Source organism: Macaca mulatta, chromosome 4, assembly GCF_049350105.2.
Source record: "Macaca mulatta isolate MMU2019108-1 chromosome 4, T2T-MMU8v2.0, whole genome shotgun sequence".
Classification (NCBI taxonomy): domain Eukaryota; kingdom Metazoa; phylum Chordata; class Mammalia; order Primates; family Cercopithecidae; genus Macaca; species Macaca mulatta.
Window position 1 is genome coordinate 67420993 of NC_133409.1, and position 16302 is coordinate 67437294.

Below are 16302 nucleotides of genomic sequence, written 5' to 3' on the forward strand. Positions count from 1 at the left end.
CAGCACTTCCTCAAAGCTGATGGAGGTGGCAGAGGGCCCTGGTGAGCTTTTTAGAGAGAGACTCCTGACTGTCATCCTAGCCTTTGTGATTCAGTTCATCTTAGAGTGGGGCCCAGAAATCTACATTTTTAAAGGTTCTATGAGGAATTTGCATATCCAGTTATTTGGGAACCACAGCTTGTACTATATTAAGTATCATTTTGCAGAGACTTAAAAGCGGCGCCGATGTTAATTCTTCCAACGTTACCGATCCCCAGAAGAGCCCTATAGACTCTGGGTCTCAGACTATGAAAGTCTTGGTCCAGACTGCCTTTACTTTTTACCTAGAAAGCCTTCCTTCTCTTCTCCCCAGTTCAAACCAGGGCTAAGCTATTGAACTTGTGCATGTCATCTGGTGGTGGTTACTGTCATGCTCAGGATCTTGGAAAGACTTCTGTTTATTTGGCATGCTCCACACAGGCCTGTCAGGCTCTGGGGATTTGTGGCATTTGCAGAACTTACAAGGCAGGCAGCATAAAAATATATAATTCATAGAATGAAAGATTTTGGAGGCCCCTTCACTTTTACAAATTGGCCATAAAATAGAAATCACAGACATAACATTCACATAACCACAGTTGCCAAGAATGAAGAATCACTTGGGGGAGGGAGAGGGTGCTTGAGAGTTTCACGTATGCTTCTCTATAGGGCACCTAAAAAAAGAGTGTTCAACCTCTGTGTGCAAATGATGGTAGGAACATTAAAGTAGAGGATAGAGTTCTCTGCCTGACAATTGCAAATATCTCTTAAGGATAACAAAGATTTCGAGATTGATCCTAAGACGTCTTTAAAAGTCTTTTCACAGTGATTGAGTTTATCGTTTAAAGACATTTGCTTGTCCTGATAGCCATTCCAAATATATTTAGGATTTTGTATACATTTTACTATAACTTACTGCTTCCTGGTTTTTTCCTTTCCCAGTGGAAGCAGTTGACAATATTTGAGGCAGCTGTCCACTTTGACTGCCTGTGATATATCAGGGGAAGGAAGGAAGGGAAAAGTATACATCCTGCCACTTTCTTCTCCCATTAGCTGCGTTGACACTCTGGGCTTCCATTAGCTTTCTAGAAAAAGTCCTCAGGAAGGAGAGAGAGGCTAATCTGTCCCTGTCAGTTCCACTTAAGCTTTCTGGGGACTTGAGTCACAGCTGAGTGATGGCTGATAATACTGGTTGTGATCGCTGACTGTTGAAAAATAGTGTATTTAATGAGGTTAGGTATATGCAAGACATAAAAAAGGAAAGAATATCTCTGTCACAGAAGTCAAACTAAAAATTCTCTTCACTATTTGATTTGTATATTAAAGAAGTGTCATCTTAGGAGTCAGGAGACCCAAGAGCTGGATTTTCGTGGTTATGTGTCACTCTAGCTTTGTGACCTTGAAGATGCCAAATGATATTTCTGGGCTTCAGTTTACTCATGTAAAACTAGTTATAATATCTACATAGTGTAAAGGAAAATTTTATCCAAATTAAACACAGATTGGGCTGGAGATGGTGGTGATAGAGGGTGATAGTTGTGGCGGGGGGGCGGTGGTGTTGAATGAATGGATTACTCTAAATTGCTTCTGGACCTCAAACTCCATTATGCTAGGAATCTGTGATCTATGGGGACTATATCCGATATCAACACATTGATTTAGCTGCTTAATTCAGCAAGTTTCAATGCATTACATAGGTTCTTTTAGAAAACAATTAAAAACCCCCCTAAATTTCAGACAGGTTTACTTAGGTTTGTGGTAGTGCATGAAACTCACAAGGCTGATTCCAGAAATTTTAGTGAAAACACATTTCCTGCTTTTATGTTCATATCATGTAGGTGTGTATTGGTATTTAGAGAAATGATAGAAGTACAGTCACAGTGCGGATGTTAAGTCTTCCTTTATTTTAAGTTGTTATCATAGACCCAGCTGCAGAGATGATACAGGATTTTTTGTTCTTATGTAAGTGTTCTTTTTAAATAAAACAAAATTTTAAACTATTAGTTGGAAGCTTGCCACAAACTAATAAAACAATTAGAATTAACATCTTTTAAAAAATGAATTACCCAATAGCCTAAAGGTAAATAACATCTTTGGTTATCAGTAAAAAGAATAAGATAGATACTAACCCTGCTACTGTGCTGATTACCAAACAATTCAGGAGAGATTAAGTGATTTCACCCAAGTTTTCTAGGTAAGTGCCTCAGTTATTCACTTAAATTGTCCAAGAGGCACCTGTACTCTTGTAATAAAGTACTTACCTATGTGGTAACTCACATCTTCTAGGTCATTAATTCAAATGTAACAAATTCTTTCTGGCTGTTCAGTAATGTGCTATGAGGCAGAAAAAAAAATGCACCTATCCCAATTGTTGGACAGTTTGTTTCTATGGAGGAATTAAACTCTGAGTTTATGTTGGCAGCTCTGTTGTAGCCATAATTTCATACCCCACCTGGTTGTAATGGAAAGTTCCACTTATAAATGCTATTTGTATCATTAAACTAAACATGAAACCCAATTCAGCCTTCCTGATCATAACCTTGTAGCCAAGAATGTAATTTATTTTTCTGAATATCTGGACTTCTGTAATAGTTGCCAATGAACAGACTTTTGAAGTACTCACTGATTAAACCATAAGTAACAATGACCTATTAAAATGACCGTCTTTTTATTTTCTCTGATGACTTTGAAAAGCATTTGGTCCGATAAAGCAGCTGTATTTGAAGATTCTCTTGATTTCACGTTTTAGTGGAATCATTGTGTTAATTAATGTTAAGCAGCACATTAAATTTCTCAAAGCGGTCAGGACTCATTCAGTGTCTGTTTAGGCTCTTTATGTACAAAGCATGTTCTAGGCACTGTGAGGACACGTAGTAGACTGGCCCTCAAGAAACAAGGTATTACTCATAAGAAAAAAAATACATAATGGAAAAACTGCACCAAAATGGCATGTGACTGGTTGTTAAGTGAATGATACAGATATTATTTTATTCCAGTGACAACTAGCCTTTAAGCTTCAAATTTATTAAATGCTACTCTGCATAAAAATATTTCAGGAAAATTAAATTAACCTATAATTGCAAAGGCAAAAATTCAAATGACCTACCATAGCATATTTACATATGCAGTATATTTGTGATTTTATACTGTGCTTCATTATTTAGTTTTAAGCTTTTTAAAATAACCTTCTGTTATGAGTATGTGCTAAATGAAGGAATCCTTTGATTATTATCAGTTGTTGATCAATGCTGAGCATTCAAAATGGAGAAATATCTTTATTGCAGATACAAATAATTATAGATGCTTTTCATAATAGCTATGAAAATATATAATAAAGTAGATAATAGTATAAATAGTAGATAACAGTATATCAAAATAGATAAAAAGTAGTATATCAAGATATAAGAAGTAGATAATAGTATATAAAAATCACTATCCACTCGGCAATTAGAAAGGAAAAATAAAGGAAAGGCATTCATATTGGAAAGGAAGAAGTAAAACTTCTCTATTAGAACATAGCATGATCTTATTGTAGAAAATCCTAAAGAATCCACACACAAAAAAACTATTGGAATTAATAAATGAGTTCAGCAAGATTGTGGAATATAAGATCAATGTAGAAAAATCAATTGTCAATAATCAGTCCAAAATGAAACTAAGAGAAGAATTCTATTTGTAATGATATCAAAAAGAACAAATTCAGCAAAGCAGTATAACGCATGAACGATGAAAATAAAACATCAAAGAAATGAATTAAAGGAGAACTAAATAAGTAGGAAGACATCCATGTTCATGGATGGGAAGCCAATGTTGTTAAGGTGACTGTCGTAATCAAATTTATCTACAGATTCAATGCAGTCCTTATCATAATCTCAACTACTTTTTTGGGCGGATATTAGCAAGCTGACCCTAAAGTTCACATGGAAATGCAAAGGACACAGAGTAGCCAAAAACAAGGAAATGCAAAGGACACAGAGTAGCCAAAAACAGTCTTGAAAAAGAACAAAATTGGAGGGACTTACCCTTCCCTTCCCAGTTTCAAAACTTATAACAAAGCTATAACACTGTGTGGTACTGACCTGAGGATAAACATATAAATTAAGAGGATAGAATTGAGAATCCAGAAATAATAATGACCTCAAATACACTTATGAATTTTTGACAAGGTACTAAACGGCCAAGTGGGGAAAGCATAGGAAGAGTAGTCTTTTCAACAAATGGTGCTGTGACAATTGGATATTTGCATGCAAAAGAATGAAGTTAGACAACTAACTCACACCACACACAAAAGTAACTTAAAGTAGATCAAAGACCTACATGTTAGAAATAAAACTATAAAACCCTCAGGAGGAAATATAAATGTATATCTTTACGATCTTAGATTAGGCAATAGTTTCTTAGATATAACAACAACCAAAGACAATTTAGATAAATTGGACTCAGTCAAAATGAAAAACTTCTGTGCTTCAAAGGACACCATAAAGAAAATGAAAGGACAATTCACAGGATGGGAGAAAATATTTGCAGATTATGTGTTTGCGAATCCAGAATGTATATACAGAACTCTTAAAATGAAATAATAAAAAGACAATTTGTAAATGGATGATGGGTTTGAATAGACATTTCTCCAAAGAAAATATACAAATGGCCAATAAGCACATGAAAAAATTCTCAACATCATTAGTCGTAGGGAAATGCAAATCAAAATCACAATGAGATACCACTTCACAGTCAGGAGGATGGGTATAATAAACAACCAAAAAGACAGTAACAGGTCAGGTGTGGTGACTCATGCCTATAATCCCAGCACTTTGCGAGGCCGAGGCCAGCAGATTGCTTGAGCTCAGGAATTTGAGACCAGCTTGGGCAACATGATGAAACCCTATCTCTACCAAAAAAAATTTACAAAATTAGCCAGTCATGGTGGTGTGTGCCTTTAGTCCCAGCTACTTGGGAAGCTAAGGTGGGAGGATCACATGAGCCCAGGAGACAGACGTTGCAGTGAGCCCAGGATCATGCCAGTGCACTCTAGCCTGGGCAAAAGCGCAAGAGCCTGTCTTAAAAAAAAAATATATATATATATATATCAATAACAAGTGTTGGCAAGGATGTGCAGAAATTAGAACCCTCATATGTTGTTGGTAGGAATATAAAATAGTACAGCTGTATTGAAAATGGTTTAGCAGTCCTTCAAAAAAATTAAACATAGGGTTACCATATGATCCAGCAATTCCACTCCTAGGTATATACCCAAAAGAATCAGAAACATGTCCACACAAAAATTCATACATAAATATGCATAGCAGCATTATTTATAGTGGCCAAAAAGTGGAAACAATCCATTTGTCCATCAGCTGACAAGTGTATAAACAAAATATGGTATATCGATACAATGTGATATTAATATTTTTATATCCATAGAAAGGAATGAAGTATTGTCTCATACTACAACAATGGAGGAGCCTGGAAAGACATTATTCTGAGTAAAAGAAGCCAGATACAAAAGGCTACATACTGTGTGATTCCATTTATAGGAAATGTCCAGACTCCTATAGGCAAAACCATAGAGACAGAAAGTATATCAGTGGTTTCCAGGGTCCAGGGGCAATGGTGAAAATGGAAAGTGACTGCAAATGGGTGCAGGGTTTCTTTTGGGGCTGATGAAATCACGTTCTGGAATTAGATAGCTGTGACGATTGCAAACTTTGTGAATATACTAAATGCTATCAAAGTGTGCATTTGTAAAGAGTAAATTTTATAGTGAATTACATCTCAGTTTTGAAAATTACCTTATTTGTTCTTGATCACGCTATAAATTAAGGTGTTCTCATAAAGCATAAGCTTGCAAAAAATATTGTCATTAAGGAGCATATTTATGTATTTTGTTTTTAAAAAGAAACAAAACAAGTTTGATAATCAATCTTAGAGACTGCATGAAATTTCACCAGTGCAGAGAGATAACAAGACCAACATTTCTCTCATTATGTCATGAAGATAAATATAGTTTATCACTTCTGGTGAACTGATGTACATCCTTTTTATTAACCTGATTATAGGCCTTTTTCACTCAGATTTATTATATCAAACAGTGATTGTTCTGAAATTGAGGGAAGAATCATAAGTATTTCCATACAGACGTTTCATGTTTCTTCTCTTGTTGTTTTTTCCAGGTACTGCCTTTCCCAAGCCAGGTGGTGTACAACAGAGTAGGCAAGTGTGGGAGCCGTACTGTCGTCTTGCTTCTGAGAATCCTGTCGGAGAAGCACGGATTTAATTTGGTCACATCAGACATTCACAACAAAACTAGGCTTACTAAAAATGAACAAGTAAGTTGACTTTGCCCATTGTTGAATTGTATTTTGCTTCAGCTCATTTGTGTAACTAATGGGTGCCTTGCAGGTCATTCTTCAGACTCCTGATGAATGAATACCAGAGTTTTGATTTCACGCTGTATTTTGGCCAGAGTGTGGAAGGAAATTTAAGTTAAGGCTTCCACAAGAACTCTATAAACCAGGGAATTTCCGTGAAGGGATACTTCCATTAGGACTGATGAAGGACTGTGTGTACTTGCCTTTGTCTAGTTAGCTAAAATTAGCAATATATACATCTCAAAGAGTCACACCACCAAGCTATAAATAATGCTGACATCTTCACTGTCAAAATGAGAAGATTTTATTTTAATATTCTTCCTTCTGCATTTTCTCACCAGTGTCCAGAATCTTTATGGTTAAATTAGTTGATGGGGGACATGAGCTTCCTGCTCTGGGAAACTCAGAGGATCCTAGGCTTTGAGAGCAGCACTTGGAATATTCAGTGGTAGGAAAAGAATTACCCCACATCACAGGAACAGTTTTGCCCTAATGTAGCTGAGTTGTACAAGTGGACGTGCTAATGGTAGGATGGGAGTGCTATCCTCTACCAAGAAGCTGTGAAGGTTTACTTTGCAAACCTTTACAGAGGTAGGGGCAACAGTCTCTGTGGGGCTGCTCTGCTAATGTGGAACAGTCAGATAGAGTGTTCTCATGGTCATTTTACAGAGTTAGGTTTGTCATCCTGGTCTCAGAAACTGGCTTCGGTCTCCTTACCTACATAGGACGAGCGGCCACCCAATGAGTGGTACTTGCATGTTGGGAAGAAACAAGGAACATGTCTAACGATCTAGTTGAGATCATCATTATAAAAATTTCCTCACGCCTGTAATCCCAGCACTGTGGGAGGCCAAGGATCGAGATCGAGGCCAGGATCGAGACCATCCTGGCCAACATGGTGAAACCGCATCTCTACTAAAAATACGAAAAAATTAGCTGGGCATGGTGGCACCTGCCTGTAATCCCAGTTACTCGGGAGGCTGAGGTAGGAGAATCACTGGAATCCGGAGGCAGAGGTTGCAGTGAGCCAAGATTGCACCACTGCACTCTAGCCTGACAACAGAGTGAGACTCTGTCTCAATAAATAAATAATACATAAGTAAATAAAATAATAAATAAATAAAAAATTTCCACCCATGTCCATTTTCTTTGGACATAATCTCCAGCTTTGAGACATTCAGAACCTCACAAATGGAGAGAATCTCATTCTTAATTTACCAATTGTGTATTTCCATTTTATCTTGGGGAAAAGTAGAACTGTTTTAAGACAGTAACATAGCCAACCACACTTGTTCTGAAGCCACTATGTTTTGTGTCTTTTATAAGACAGAGATCAAATTGCCCACTACTTTGCAAACTTCCATTAAAGAATCACTCAGTATCAAGTTTAAATAGCCATTATCGGCACCAATAGTTAGAGTCATTACCAATCAGCAAAAAATATTTTAAGGTTATACCTTGTAGGTTCCACAGTAGGGTCTCCGTAGAAAAGAATGATCTTTGGTGGCATTTAAGGATATTGCATTTTATGTATAACATTGTTTAGTAGGGGCAGGTTCTCTTTGATTACCTTACTTGATTGAAGAGCTAATGTGATTAGGCTGGTGATGCCTTTTAACTGCCTGAAAGAAAGGAATTATAAATAAATACATTATTGTGATTTTATTATAATTGTTAAATTTGGTTTTCTTTTGAATCTAACTCTTATGGCTTGCATATCTATCGGATTACACGTAAATATAATATAATGATACTCAGTTCCCAGATGCCTCACAAAACACAGTTGCTAGATTTTAGTTCCCACTTCAGGATAGAGAACAGACTACCCACAGAGAGTAGGACAAAAGTAACTTAAGGATTAGACATTGGGATGTTCAGGAATGCTTAGAAGAAAGAGCACAAAGTACAGTATTTAAATGTGCCATGGGATTTTATAGAGATCAACCTACTTTGTGTCCTATGAGGAGCGAACATGAAAAAGTAAAATACACTTGTAACTATGAATGGAATAATTTAGATCAAAAATTACCAGCAATTTACTAACCATGTGTAGATTGTTAGATCCAGAAAGGGTTAAAGACAAAGTCATCCTTCTCTTCTAAAATATAGGCTAGCTCTCATCTGTTTGGAATGGTTGGCTTGTCTGGAAGCCAGAGAAGAGACTAGACAGTCTTTTAAGATTCTTTCCAGCCCTGTGATTCTGTGATATATTTGTACAGCTTCTAGCATAATCTGTGTATTGTGTAGTTGAAACATTTCTGATTCCTGTGGTCAAAGTGACCTAGAATATATTTCATTACTTCGTTATTCCAGATTTCTATTAAATTGTAAGGCAGTTTTAAAAACATATGGCAAAGGTAAAGATAAGGTAGAAAAAACAAATATATAATTTTAATGTGAAAACAAACATAATCACAGTGACCATTACCTCTCTGCAGCCAGTTTGTCTGGCTCTGGCATGCAGAGAGAGAAGCCAGGAAATAAAAGGACAAGAAACCCAGTTTGAAGTTCAACAACATTTAGAGAAACACTTTTTATGTCCATGTATTGTTTTTATGAAAGTTTCAATGTGCATAAAACAGAAAAAAATATTATTTTAATATATATTCAAGAAATAATTTGTGGTATGAATAGCTCCTTTTTTGCTAATTTATTAGAGGCACGCAAGGGGAAATGGTTTAGAAGACTAGTGGAAATTTTAGTCAGTTGTTCTCACCTATAAACAGTAGAATTCTGAAAATTTGTTCCCATAGAATCATCATCCTCTAGAGTTAATAACAATTCCGCTTCAGGTGCAATATGACTTAAACAGGCTCTTGTGGGCTGGCCTGGGACTTTATCCACCGTGCAGAGAGTTTCTTTTATGGGAGAAAATGTGCTCCAAGTTCCAAACTACTGACTTACAAATGAACTTTGGAATAGTATCCATTTCTAAGACTGAATTATCTATTCCATTTCATTCATACAAAAAGGGACCTCTCTAGGCCACAGTCACATTCACACATGCATTGCTGTCTGGAGGGCAGTTGTGATCACACAAACACACACACACACACACACACACACACAGAGAGAGCGCTAAATTTTTAAAATCTATTAAATGGAACAAGAACTGAAGGGATTATTAAAAAGGAAAGGGAGTGTGAAGACACCAAATGTTAGAATGCCTATAAAAATCCCACTACATCCGTCCTTATAGAAATAGAAATACCTTTGAAGTTCATATTTTGGAAGACTCCGCCTCAACAGCACAGCATGGGCAATGGCTGCTGACGAAGCGTTGGACTTTCGCACAGCTCATCGTGCAAACCTGTGATATCATTGCACTGATGCGCTAAACAGATTTCAGGGTCTTAAGCTGGCTTAAATTATCTCTTGAAAAATGGAGATTATATACAGCTTTGAAAAATAGGGAAGTTTTTTCCCCAGAAGACGTGGCACGTGATTGCCAAAAAAACACATAACCATCTTTGGTTAAGACGTGGCACCATCTTTCTGAGCATTGCTGTAAATACAATAAAGGTCAACGTGCTGCAGGTGTATTACAGCTATGAGAATCCACAATTAATTGCATTCTCTTTAAAGAAAAGCAAAAGTTACCAGCATATTGAGAAGGCGCATAATTCTACTCTATTTCTGTTGAAACTGAGGATTACGTATTAGATATAGCACCTATTATTTGCTAATTGTTTTCCTTCATTGTTTCGTTGAACTTTTTGGACCTCAAAATATACTACTGAGTGGATATGATTCCCTGTTTTATGGGTGAGACACCTAAGACAATCAGATTGTAACTTCCCAAATACATTATAATGACTGTCAGTGGCTGTTGGCCTTGAACCTAGGCCTTCCTTAATCCAAAAGCCATTCTCATCATACAGTGTTTATCTCCTCTGGCTGGACAGCAGAATCTCAGCAGAGCCTTTTAAAACCTAGAGTTGCAATGGCCCTTCTCCTGGAGATTCTGGGGTAGGGCCCAGAAAACTTTTTCTTTAATGAAGTGCCACAAGAGATTTTATGATGCAGCTAGGGTTAAGAAGCTCTGTTGAAATCATCATATCAGCATTGCCCTAGATATGTTCCTGAGAATCCTAGTCCTCTAAGACATTGAAAGAAAGAAAATATTACGGTCCAATAAATTTGGCAAATGTTGCTTGCCTTGTCCCGAACGAATCAATTCACAATGATTATTTGCATTTTAAAGACTTCCAAAATTAAAAACAAAACTGCAAACAAAACAAACAATTTAACTGGGTTTCACCTAGCGTTTTTGCGGTCTTCGTTGGTTAGGGGACCCTTTATGAGTGTTTGTGACTGATTTGCACTCTGCAGAACTCCAGTTCACAGTCTGTGAAATACTAGGCAAGTCCACATCCTCCCACCAGTTGTAACAGTAAAGGCCACTATATCACTATAAACGTCACATCTGTTCTGACTCTCCAACAGCTATCCAAATTATTAAAGCCTTGAAGAGTTATGTGAAGGTGGAGAAGAGAGAGATCTTATGTCCATGTGTCATAGATAGCTTTAGCTTCTTGATCAAAACAATATTTCTTTACAATATTTTAAACTTCCCTCTCCTATTGCTCTTGCCCACTGCAAGTTTCAAGTCTGCATGGTGGCTAGAAATCAATGAGACTTAGGAGGAAACAGAAAACCCAAGTCACCTAAAGAAACCGTGTGAAGTTTGTAAAAGTCTACAGGCTGCAGGGATCCCTAAGGTATGGTTAATCAGACCTCTGAGAGATGGGCCAGGCATGGTGGCTGACACCTGTAATCCCAGCACTTTGGGAGGCCGAGGCGGGTGGATCACTTGAGGCCAGGAGTTCAAGACCAGCCTGGCCAACGTGGTGAAACCCTGTCTCTACTAAAGATACAAAAATTAGACAGGCATAGTGGTGCACACCTGTAATCCCAGCTACGCGGGAGGCTGAGGCAGGCTTGAACCCAGGAGGCAGAGGTTGCAGTGAGCTGAGGTTGCACCACTGCACTCCAGGCTGGGCGACAGAACAAGACTCCATCTCAAAAAAAAAAAGAAGGCGGCACACTCCTTCATTTTTAAAGCAGATTTCTTTGTTTTTTGTTCTTTTCACTTTGATAAATATTTATTGAGGACCTAGTATTAACATGTGTATTAAACCTCAGGCAGCCCACTAGATATGAGTACACCCTATTTCTAATCCTCAAGGCAACATTGTTAGGAAAGCATTATCACCCCATTTTAGAAGAGGGAATAAGTATGTACAGGAGTCTGATTAAAATGTGTTGTGAATTAAGAATAATGTGGAAGAATAAGACTTGAAAGCAAACGGGGGTCAAATCCCGAACTTTAAATGCTGGGCTTCAGAGTTGGACCTTTCTTCAGTAGACAGTGGGAAGCTATTAACCCATTTTTGCAGGTTTTTAAAAAAAATTTTGCAATGAGACCTTGGCAATGACCTTTAGCAGTAGGATGTAAATAACTGCGACATGCTTAGCGTTCCAATAATGGAACACAAGGCATACATGGGTTAATAAAATACGGTTCTTAACCGTGATAGGCACCAAAATCTGCTGGGGAGCTTTCTCACAGTATGTGTATTCAGGTCCCACTGCAAAATACAGAGTTAAACTTGTAAAGGCAGAGCCAAAGTTATTTGTATTTTGCAGGGGAAAAACTCCCAAAGAGGTCCTCACACACAGCCCTAGGAGGAATGATTTCACGAAAGCCTTTGATTATTTGAAAGTTTTCCTTTTATTGAAGTGAATCCTTCACTACGCTAGGAAAATCCTGCTGTCACCTGAGACTCTCTCAAGTGCCTGAAGACTCCATGTGTCCCTGAAGTTTTATGAAGTGGTGTCTCCTCATGAGCCTCTCTATTTATCCCAGGTACCTTTCTCTGGCTTGACACGTTTTGGAAAAACCTCACTTAGAATGACCCTCAGAACTTCCCGACTTTATAGGAGTGGGGACAGTGTCCACAGGCATGAGAGGTGCTCCAGCTGGACCCTCGAGTCAAACCAAAGAGAGGAGCCTGGTCCTGTTCCACGCCACAGGGATTATGCAGACGTCCAGTCTTGGAACCCTACAGACAGAAACTGAGTCCGCTAATAGAAACTTGGTGGAAAGAAAAGAGAAAAACAAGGAAGAAGCAGCAAGGCCTGCAAAAATAAAATAAGTTTTTCGTTTCCTTCCAGTTGCAGCCATGAGATTGATTTTCTCTGTAATTTAGACCCAGGCTCTTTGCCTTGATCATGTCATTGCTCCCCCTGGTGGACTTCTTCTTCATTGCAGGCAGGTGTTGCACTGACTGCTTCCCGCAGGCCATCCTGCCTCCTGCTTACTAGGGCTGCTCCATATTGCGGGAAGAGGGAAGGGTCACCGGATCCTCCAGCCGTCCTCCCGGCCTCTGAGGTTCAAGGGCCAAGGGTCTTCCTCTGAGCTACTCCTTATTTTGCTTTGATATGTTAAAAACATGTCCTATCTTAAAAATACTTTGCAAAATTATAAGGCGTCTAGGTGTTCGTGAGTGACACAGAATTCTCTTATGAACCACGTAGGGTTAGATACCACCTCTGCTGACAAATATTTGCCAAAGAGGTCAGGAGCAAAGTCTGACTGTGTTGGTAGAACTGCAGGTAAAGGTCTTCTGCTGTACCATCCCAGCCAGTCAAGTTGAAAGCAAAAGATTAAGAACTACTTACTGATATGCTGTGATCTGATTTTTTTTTCCTTTCAGATAGCTTTCATTACATAGTTATCTTTTTTAGTACTTAAAATTAATTTTCTGTTCTTGTTAGGATATACTCAGTTTTCCCACCTAGAACTTTTAAAAAGTATTATCTCTGGCATTCTAAAGCTTTTATTTTTATATTATTTCAAAATGCTTTTCCATCTGTTAGAACTTTCTTTCAAATTTTGAGCACATCACAAGAAGAAAATTTATATTCCATAAACCTTCTTTGTTCTCCAGAGTTTTGTGCTAACCAATCTGTTCCTTCCATTTTGAAAGGTTATGTATAGATCAAATCTCTGTGGGAATGGTGAATAGATTGCAGCCAGTAAATAAAAAACAGGGTTTAGGGATTAGAAAGACTTGGATTTCAATCCTGGCTTTACCTCTTTGTGTGGATGAGGCTTTAAGCAACCAATGCAACCTTTCGTGCCTCAGTTTCTTAACCTATACAGTAGGCATAATGATACTTATCCATGGCTGGACGTGGTGGCTCATGCCGTAATCCCAGCGCTTTGGGAGGCCAAGGCAGGTGGATCACCTGAGGTCAGTAGTTCAAGATCAGCCTGACCAACATGATGAAACCCTGTCTCTACTAAAAATACAAAAATTAGCTGGGTGTGATGGCGCGTGCCTATAATCTCAGCTACTCGGGAGTCTGGGGCAAGAGAATCACTTGAACCCGAGAGGGGGAGGTTGCGGTTAGCTGAGATCGAGCCACTGCACTCCAGCCTGGGCAGCAGAGTGAGACTTCATCTCAAAATAATAATAATAATAATAATAATAATAATAATACTTATCCATGGAGTTCTTGTGAGGATTAAATGACAGCATGTATATAAAGAGCACCTTGGTGCACTCAAAAAATGGGAGTCTGTTTGATGGTGTTATGTCCTGGATGTTATAATGGTAAAACTGTTTGCTCCATGTGACACCAGGATAGTGAACATATGGGTCTGTCTCAGAAAGGCTAAATTCATAGCCTGAGTGCAAGATAATTCTGTCTTCAGTTAACTATACATTTCTTGACTCCAAAAAGGATTTCTAAAGATGATAGCTTCATTTCATAAATATTTGTGGGGTGTATGTTCTGTGCAGGTACCTTAAGTAGGCTTTCTAGGGGATAAAGCCTGCCCCCAACCCTCACAGAAGTTACATTCCAGCTCAGACTCAACTCAACTACAGTGTAATGTAGAAAGTGTATGTCCTGAAGAATTTTCAGATACACTGCTATGGAAGGTCACGTTCAAAACCAAGCCCGTTTCCCCCCTTATCTGCAGCCAAATTTGTTTCACCCCAGCATTGCCCATCTCCACGAATGGATACCATCACGTGTTCGGTTGTCCTAGTCAGGAATCTGGGAAAGAAGCTCTCTTGGCCACTTGCCCTGCCTCCTTTCCACTGGCAGGTGGTCACCTCCTTAACCCTCCCAGAACCTCCCCATCTGTCTTACTTACATTGACTTAGTTCAGTGGTTCTCACACTCTTGGGCCATACCATCCCTTGGAAGGCTTGGCAAAACACAGACTGCTGGCACCTCTTCCCCCAGAGTTCCTTCTAATTCAGAAGGCCTGGGGCGGAGCCTGAGTATTTGCATTTCTAACAAGTCCCAGTTGATGCTGATGCTGCAGGTCTGGGGACCTCACTGAAAACCACGACCTCAGTTCATGCCATTGTCATTTGCTGTTGGGATTATTGCCCAATGTTCCTGGCTGAGCTTCTGTATCTAATCCTCACCCTCCTTCACATTCTCCACCCTGCCCTCAGATCTGGAAAAGAGAATCGTTTCTGGCTGTTGATCACCCACAGAATAAATGTCAGAATTCCTGCTGTGATCTGCAGTGCCCTCCATTAGCTGACTCTTACCTGATTCTCTAGTCTCACCTGCTACTTTGCTGATCCCATCTCGGATCACTGAACACCTCCGGCACACTGAACTCCTGCAGTTTCTTGGTGCCGTGTCATTTTATGTTTTGCCTTTTGTATCTGCTCTTCATTATTTGCAATGCCGTGAATCCCTTTCTTTCCTGGCTAACTCCTCTAGACCCTTCCAGACTACTCAGGAAAAACTCCTTGGAGAAGCATTACCTCCCCATCTGAAAGTAGAGAGAGGTGCCTCACTTATCTACCATCTACCTCATGGTGGTTATCACATGTTTATACCTGCCTCTTAGTCCACCTCACCCACAAGACTCTGACAGCTTCCTAACAGCAAGAACCAAATCCATCATCTCTATAGCCATAACCCTGAGCAGTACATTGCCTGACACAGAGGGGAGATCAAAGGATGTTGAATGAAAAGGGCTATCCAGGAAGACTACTTGGGGGAGGTAGATATTTTAACCATAAGTAAATAGTGGTTAGCATTTAGACACACAAGCAGTAGCAGAAGAACATTCTAGAAGAGGGAACTTAAACCTGAGCTTGGACTTAGTCAGGCTTTGGTGTGAGGAAGGAACAATGAGGGCTCTCATTTGGCTGGCCACAGCATGTGTGGTCCTGAGAGCCAGTTGAGGGAAATAGCACAGGTGGAATTCACATGGCTCAACACGCCATTGAATATGGGAGAGTCCGGGAAAGAGCTGGATCAAAGGTGGGAACATGCCAATCACCGGTAACCCGAATTGGACTGTCCAGGGGTGGATGAGGCTGGATAAAGAGCAAAGATGGGTGAGGATTAGGTGTGTTTGTGTCCGTGGTGGAGTTTGAGGGCACTGTTAGGACATGTTCTACTATCTTCTTCATGTGTCTTCCCACCCATCTTATTCTGTTCTTACCTCCAGTGCCTAATAAGTGCTTGATGAATGCTGAGTGAATTTATGCCATGGAATCGGAATAAAGGCCAGGAGTGGTCCCACATGAGCCAGGGAGAGGAGAGGTGGTGTCAGTGGTGGTTTTAGGTGGTGCCATTGTCACCCCCGATGCCTCTCCTGCAAATAAGATTTAGGTGAGGGAAGAGGCAGGCTGCTGGCCACGGGGGTAGGACCAGGCGAGAGACCTCAAGCAATAGCAGCAACGAGTTCAGAAGATGACTGCTTGTCGCCAGAAACAAGGAAAGTCTTAGAATTTGTGAAGATCAAACCGGCTGAGAGCTGAAACGTACCCTCTGCCTTCACTGTGCTAATACAATAAACATGAGCATTAGTACCTTGATTCTATGTTTAAAGATACGTCCAGGAAGAGTTATACATTGTCACTGCTAA

At 39.3% G+C, this 16302-nt stretch overlaps 1 protein-coding gene across 3 annotated transcripts in view; it reads left to right on the forward strand.

Moving 5' to 3' along the window:
• The window catches only part of UST (uronyl 2-sulfotransferase), a 315313-nt gene that overhangs the window by 177030 nt on the left and 121981 nt on the right, over positions 1-16302 (forward strand). For all 3 annotated transcript variants that reach the window (XR_013416004.1, XM_077998416.1, NM_001257513.1), the window contains 1 exon segment: positions 6189-6344. Coding sequence is in view for 2 of the 3 variants with exons in the window: in XM_077998416.1 (XP_077854542.1) it covers positions 6189-6344 (156 nt within the window). In the remaining variant the exon portion in view is untranslated.